The 8,179-nt window shown below is 47.5% G+C and overlaps 1 protein-coding gene across 1 annotated transcript; it reads left to right on the forward strand.

The window, feature by feature from the left end:
• Positions 1-4,529: 4,529 nt before the first annotated feature.
• LOC121852540 lies at positions 4,530-5,871 on the forward strand. The gene is given in 2 exon segments (XM_042346511.1): positions 4,530-5,362; positions 5,364-5,871. Coding segments are annotated over 2 exon segments (1,341 nt in total).
• Positions 5,872-8,179: the final 2,308 nt, after the last annotated feature.

Consider the following 8,179-nt stretch of genomic DNA (forward strand, 5'->3'; position numbering starts at 1 on the left):
TTGCTCAGGATTTTATGTTGTGAAATTTGTTTTAAAAAATTACATTGTAAAAGTTTTCCAATGTTTATTTCTAGATTTGAAGCTTTGGTGACTGCAAGGATTCATACTCTTAGTTCTTTCGGTAAAGTCACGTAGGTAAAAAATGAAATTAAAATTAATAAAAATAAAACAATAAAATCAAGACGTTTCGGAGGCAACACAAGTCTCCGTCATCAGGTGGGACCGTCACAGCCAGATTAGCTGCATCAAGTGAGGCAGAGATTCCAAGATGCAAGCCCTTAAATACAAGTTGGTGGGGGAGGAGAGGGGGGGGAGCTTATCAGAATGTGGTAGCCAATGAATGGAACGTATCGGGAGGGAGGGGGGCGGGGATAAAAGAAGGCACTAAGTGCTGCGTAGAACGTATCGGGAGGGGCTAAAAGAAGGCACTTAGTGCTACGTAGGCGTCGGCAACGTGGACGTGTTTGTGTGAAAGTAACTATTGTTGCACATGCTAACGTATTGGACGAGGAGGGGGGGGGCTAAAAGAGAGTACGGGGTGCAAGTGTACGTGGACATGTATATGTAGAGGTGTTACGGGAGGGCAAACAAACACACCGGGCGTGGTTATGCCCGTACGCGAAGAGATGCTTACATCCACGTCCGCACCGTTTAGCCTGGGGGGCTAATACGGCGCTGGGATCCCCCACGGCCCCACCCCTCGGTGGGGGAGTTGCTATATAAGGCGGTGAGCCGGAGGGCTCGGGGTTCAGTGTTCAGCTTAAAGCAGCGAAGAAAGAAGACCGGCTAGATAGGCCCTGGGACTCCCCTGGATCGCCGTCCTTCTCAGGACCGACCAGGGCAAGCCAGTGGCGTGGCCCCGAGAGCCCAGAGCCGATGTTCTTCTAAGAGCCGGTCTGGGGACTCAGGGTGCCGTAATCCCAGCTTAACCAGAGCTGGGTCAGCTCGCCTCCCCTAGCCCTGTAGTGGAGGACCTAGGAGTAGGCTAGCCGGGACAGAGATTGTGGGATCTCCCTGTTAGACGGGTGAAGGGGCCGATACCCCTTCGAGTGTTGTATATCTCGGCCTGTAAAATACAACTGTGGTCAATAAATAAGTGTGCCTCCGACTATGTCGTCCAAGTCTCCTTGAACCTACTACATATATGTACAAGCACCTGTTGATACACATGATAGAAAAGAACGAAATGCCCAATACGTTAGCACGTGCAACAAAAGTTACTTTCACACAAACACGTCCACGTCGCCGACGCCTACGTAGCACTTCGTGCCTTCTTTTAGCCCTGCCCCCCTCCCTCCCGATACGTTCCATTCATTGGCTACCACATTCTGATAAGCCCCCCCCTCTCCTCCCCCCCCCAACTTGTATTTAAGGGCTTGCATCTTGGAATCTCTGCCTCACTTGATGCAGCTAATCTGGCTGTGTGACGGTCCCACCTGATGACGGAGACTTGTGTTGCCTCCGAAACATCGTGATTTTATTTTTCCAATGTTATTGAAAAAATATATCATATATGAAAAATGTTGCGAGAATCTCTTACACATTAGTCATGGGTGAAATAAATGTATTTTTGTAGGATGGTATTGAGGGGAAAAGAGAGCCATGAAGTTCGCTATCCCAAGAATTTGGCAAGAACCCACTGACCACTCAAGTAACTGCTACTTCTGCATGGTGGACCCTTCCAAACGTAGGACTGGCAAGAATGCACCTATCACCTTCCTTCATCCATCACCCCGGCGCCACACTGCCATGAGCTCCCCGTACCCACTCCTCCGGAGAGAGAGCAGCCGTCTTTAGAAGAGAGCAGCAAGTCAGAGCGCAAGGAAGACATTGTAGATCCAGATGACAATTTCAGAGGTGGAGCTGAGGAGAGAAACCCAGACCTCAACGACTTGATCAGAGATCTTGGTCTCACCAAGTCCAATGCTAGGCTTTTGACGTCTAGGCTCAAGCAGTGGAACTTGTTGGATGAAAGTGTGCAAGTTGCAAGTAACTTTCGACCTTGCGATTGCCCAGGGGTAGTGGTGCCGGCGACGACGGCGGAGGTGACAGTGATGACGATGACGGCGGTGATGGCGTTGATGTCGAAGTGCGGAGGAGCTGCGATTCCGTCACCGGTAATCTGATGCCACCTGGCAGGGGATGAGAGAATCAGTTTCATTATTCAGTTTTCGTGTCTATTTAACTGTGGCATAATTATTTGTTGCCGCGTGTGATTTCAATGTCTGATATGCAACAAATATTGTGCCAAATGTAACCAAAATTGTGCTGTTCTGGTTATGCATTGGGTGGCGTGTCGAGACGTGAAGCATCCATTAGGAACTATATTTTCAGCGAGCAGTGCACATTTGTGACGGCGAACGACCCTCGGGATCGGACATGACAAAAATACTCCTGAGAATCTGTTATCCGATTGGTTGAGTAATCGAACCGGTAATTGGTAGGGAAATCAATCACTCAAATCACTCAAATAAAACATACAATAAGATATCGCAGCTCTAGCGGTGAGTGATGCAGGGTGTAGTGGTGGTGAGCGGTGCGGGGTGTGGTGGTGAGCGGTGCAGGGTGTAAGATGGTGAGCGGTGCAGGGTATGGTGGTGGTGAGCAGTTCAGGGTGTGGTGGCGAGTTGTAGCGAGTTGTGACGTGTCTTGGTGGTGAGTTGCGGGGAATGGTGGTGAGTTGTGGGGAGTGGTGGCGAGTTGTGGTGAGTTGTGGCGAGTTGTGACGTGTCTTGGTGGTGAGTTGTGGGGAGTCGTGGTAGATGGCACCGCTCACCTAACCGTGCGTGGGACGTCTCTCTGTGCCACGTTGCGCGTGCGAACCACACAGCGAGCAGCACCGCCCCGACGAACGGGAGGAGGAGGAGCCGGAGTCATTAGAGGGATCCTAGGAGTGCGCGTGGGGGAGGGACATGGGGAAGAGAGCCAAGCAGAGCGGCTTAGGACAGACATTACGGACTCGACTCCCCAGCAACTTATACCCTGGGATTCATTTTCTAAATGCTGCTAGGCTGGCTTGCAAGTAGGCACTTGGCATTAGGCACTCCCACTAGAACACAAGGTATCCCTGGTCCACAATAATCCGATATTATTGTGCCATGCAATCCTATCTTGGGTAGCGAAAACAACAGTCGTTGCCTTATGGACAGACCCCCCCCCCTCCCACCATAGGAATGTGTAATTTCCACCGCTGGTTCTCAGCTGCAAACCAGAAATGAGTACCTCTGTAACTCTCATTTGAGCTGGAAATCACTTTGCCTTTAAAACATAGATATGTGTATTATATTATTCCTACACGGGTTTACCGTGGAAAGCCTCACTATATTTTCCTTCCTTTGGAGGGCCCTGCCAAGTTTCCGCAGGAAGGGGGCGGTAATTGCTCTGAACAATGCCAATTGATTAACTCGACTGACATTGCTATGGAACCTACGAACAGGTTCCTGAGTGTAAGACGCTCGGGGGGGGGGGGGGGCAGCGTTGATGGCAGTGGCTATCGTGACAGGACACCAACAGGGCGACCTGAACACCGGAACCCTGTTCCGGCTAAAAGAATGATCACAGCTAACCCCGCGCGGCATCTCCCGTAACCTGTCAGGGGATTCAATCCCAAAATGTACTGATTACGAAGATAACGTGAAAGAAAACAAATCAATGGTCCCCGACAGAAGTCTTGGAAGGGGGAGTGGGGGAGTAAGTGACATGGTCCGAGTCATTGTGTGGCTGGCTAATGGCTTAGCAATCGCGCTAGAGACAACACGAGTGGCTTACAGGCGAATTGGTAGGGAGAGAGATGAGGGCGATGGCGACGCACGCCTGTAATATGGCACCGTAGAGGCAGCAGCAGTGAGGGTTGGTGGGTCTCACACAGATGGTGTCAAACTTCCTTCCCGTGGGCGTCGAGGAGGAACCCGTGCCCTGGCTCCTCAGGAGGAAGCGGTGCAGCAAGAACGTGGACTCCACTTGTGACGTCCGTACGGGATAGTGGAGTGCCCCTAGCATGCGTGGGGTTTCTCCTGGTGCACCGATTGGTTGGCTGCGGACCGCAAACACTTGGACAATTGAACCTTATGGCGGACCCCAGGGTCTCGAATAAACGGAAGTCAAAATCGTAAATAATTAATTAATGGTCATTCCATCCCACCGCGCACATAAACGCCGCGACCAGTCTGGCGCGGATCATTCTGTTGTCGTGTCCAAGCGCAGCAGCAAGGACGAATGAGCAGAAGAGCTGAACAAGGGAATGCACTCCATGCTCGGGTATGGGCAGGATCATAAGTCTTATCCAAAGCTGATCAAACTGCTTGTTACCTTGTTATCTCCGCATAATACCCATCGCTTTCACACTCACATCCGCTGCTGTGTCCTCACCGAACTCTAAACAGATCTTATTTAAAGCTAGCCTAACACTAATCTCTGAGAAAATAAGGTTACTCCGATCTGAACTCGATCATTTAGACAAGGCTCTCTTACAAACACATTTAATGTTAACACAAAAAATGTCACCTTCCAATTGGAACCACGTTGATAACATGACTTTTGCTTCTGCTGACTCAATGTCAGACAAATGCAAAGCTAACTTGATTTCTAAATTCAACCTCCTATCTAAGAAGAAACCAGAGCCACACATCGCAAAGCTGGATGTTAACAAGACCGTGATTAATCAGAGTAACATCCCAATTTCTGACAATCTAAAAACGGTACTGGCCAAAGGACTAAATTTCGCCGTCACCCCTAAATATATACCAGTAGAGGATATGATTTCTCAGATTGATGTAGCCCTCAGAGGCATAGGACACATCCATGCGGATGTAGCAAGAGCTGAAATAGCTACTATTCTTAAGAATGCTAAGAAACCCACTAGTAACATCAGCAAAAACGAACGCTCTGAACTCGCGGACCTAAAAAAGAGAGATGATATAGTCATCCTCTCGGCAGACAAGGGCAATGCCACGGTCATCATGGATAAAGATTCATACAACAACAAAATCCTGGACCTTCTTAATGATGGGAGTTACTCCAAAATTAAAAACGATCCTACTAAAAGCCTAACGACAAAAACCAACAGTATCATCAGGAGTTCGACTTCCCTAATCGAACCAAGCAAACGTCCCTCTCTAAAACCATCGGCGGCTAGACCTCCCAGACTCTATGGTCTTCCCAAAATCCATAAAGAAGGCACCCCGCTACGACCCATCGTGTCGACGATAAACTCTCCTACGTACAAACTAGCCCGTTTTCTATCAGATACTCTGCTTCCCTTCACAGGCAAGACCTCTTCGGCAGTACTCAACTCAACCCAATTAGTCTCTATGGTTAAGGACATGGTACTATCTCCTGATGACATCCTCGTCAGCTTTGATGTAGTATCTGTTTACCAAAGTCCCAGTACCGGACACCCTAACAATAATTGAGGACTTAGTCCAACATGGATTGAATTCTGATGTACCTGCGCTGGTTAGGCATTGCCTCACCAACACCTATTTTATCTGGAATAGCACCTTCTACAAACAGAATGAGGGTACCCCTATGGGCTCCCCCTTGTCACCAGTTATAGCCAACATGTTCATGGAAAAGTTTGAATCAGACGCCATACAGACATCCACCCTGCATCCTTCCCTGTGGAAGAGGTATGTGGATGACACTTTCGTCATCTGGCCACATGGCCTCCCAGCATTGAACCACTTCTTGGACCACATCAATTCTAGACACCCATCCATCAGATTCACCATGGAAGTGGAGAAAGACGGTAATCTATCATTCTTGGATATTCTGTTTGAGAGGAGGCCTGACGGATCCTTGGGACATTCCGTCTACAGGAAAGCCACCCACACAGATTCCTACTTGAAACCGGATCCACCCATCTCAAAATAATTCTCTCATCAAAACGCTATACCACAGAGCCCATGGCATTTCTGACCAACACCACCTGACCGGTGAATTAAGACATGTACATCGGGCCCTCAGGATGAACGGATACTCTGACCGCACTATCCGCCAAGCTGTTTCTCCCACCACACAGAAACAGCCACATGAAACTCCGACCAAAACTATCACGTTACCATACATAGCAGGCGTGATCAAAAAGATCTCCAAAATTCTAAACAAACATAAGATCCAAGTCCGATTCAGTACAGTGCATAAAATCCGTGATATGATTCCATCTGTGAAGGATGTCGTTCCTGACTTACAGTATCCTGGAGTCTACAAATTGAGTTGCATTTGTGGTGATTGCTACATTGGAGAAACGAAACGTCATGTTTCTGATCGTGTCCGCGAGCACAAGTCAGATCTGAAACACGGCAGAACTGATTCTTCGGCCGTTGCCGATCACCGCTACAACTCGGTGGGCTCTCATGAAATTGTCTTTTCCGAGACCAAGGTTCTCTGCAAACCTCCTGGCTACCATCAAAGGTTTGTACACGAAGCCATACAAATATACAAACGCAGACATAATTTCAACCGTGATGATGGGTACAAACTTAGTAATCATTGGAAAGATGTTATCAACCACGCAAAAAAGACTTAATTACACATTTTTGGACCATCTTATCTGACAGGCACTATTTTACTTTACTTTACCGAGTGTTAACATCCCCAGTGTTTAACAGTACTCTCTTTATTGTTCAGCCAGCACTGGTATAAACATCGGCATTTTCGTTCTTTTCTATCATGTGTATCAACAGGTGCTTGTACACACACATGTCCACGTACACTTGCACCCCACACTCTCTTTTGGCCTCCCCTCCCCTTCTCTGTCCAATACGTTGGCGTGTGCAACAATAGTTGCTTGCGCACAACCACGTCCACGCCGCCAACACTCGTGTACCACGTCGCCCATCCTTTTGGCCCCGCCCCCCTCCCCCTCCCGATACGTTCTACGTAGCACTTCGTGCCTTCTTTTAGAGCCCCGCCCCACTCCCTCCCGATACGTTCCATTCATTGGCTACCACATTCTGATGAGCTCCCCCCCTCTCCTCCCCCCCTCAACTTGCATTTAAGGGATTACATCTTGAATCCTTGCCTCACTTGATGCAGAAAATCTGGCTGTGACGGTCCCACCTGATGACGGAGACTTGTGTTGCCTCCGAAACGTCGTGATTTTTATTTTATTTTACTTTTATTAATTTTAATGTTTTACCCACGTGACTTTACCGAAAAAAACCTAAGAATATGAATCCTTGCAGTCACGAAAGCTTCAAATCTAGAATTACTGCTCTCTTATCTTCATTGGTGACCTACCAATGTCTGCAGCCAGGATCAATCGATGACAATCCTATTACCTGCAGATATTTAACAGATGATATGTGTGGCACCATTAATTCCTCTTGTTTAAACCTTCTCTTGTCCGTATACATCTGTGCAGATTGTTTTTGCGGTTAAGCCATAGTCCCCACATATCGCTCGTATCAAAGCGGATAAGGGGAGCGGCGACCCACTACTCTGTAGAGTAACATCGATATAACCGCTTGTTACAATATGAACAGCGAATTGAAAATGCGCACTATTTTACGTACTATTTACAACGTGTGTTCACAAATCCACACTGAGAAACACGATGATTGACAGAGGGGTGTAAAATTTTTTTTTCGATAGTGTATTTAAATACAGGTACTGCAGGTAAGCAGTTTTCAGTTTTAAAGGTATCGTTTAACAAGACAACACTTGCCACCATCCTTCAAACCCATTGGTGAAAAAGAGCAAACATTTTGTTCATATTGTTTACTTTATGGTTCTTTCGGTAAAGCCACGTAGAAAGAAAATACATTAAATAATAGAATACGACGTTTCGATTGCAACACAAGCAACCATCATCAGGTACGAATGAATGAGAAAACAAGCATAGTAAACTTAGAAATATAATGCAACACAACCCAGAGAGTCGGCTAACACAAGAGTCAACATCCTACCTGGCTGATGAACCTTGATTTGAAGCTTTCGTGACTGCAGGAATCCACTCTTTGGTTCTTGCGGTAAAGTGACGTGGGTAGAAAATCAACTACATCACGACGTCTCGAACGCAACACAAGCGTCCGTCTTCAGGCGAAACGTCGCGACTTACTTTACTTTATTTATAGCGACGTGACTTTACCGCGAGAACCAGAGAGTTTGGTTGATGGACGTTCTTCCAAAGAATGCTACATTTGCGAGAGACTAAACATAGACACGGAGACACACAGAC

Source organism: Callorhinchus milii, unplaced genomic scaffold (assembly GCF_018977255.1).
Source record: "Callorhinchus milii isolate IMCB2004 unplaced genomic scaffold, IMCB_Cmil_1.0 Scaffold920, whole genome shotgun sequence".
Classification (NCBI taxonomy): Eukaryota; Metazoa; Chordata; class Chondrichthyes; order Chimaeriformes; family Callorhinchidae; genus Callorhinchus; species Callorhinchus milii.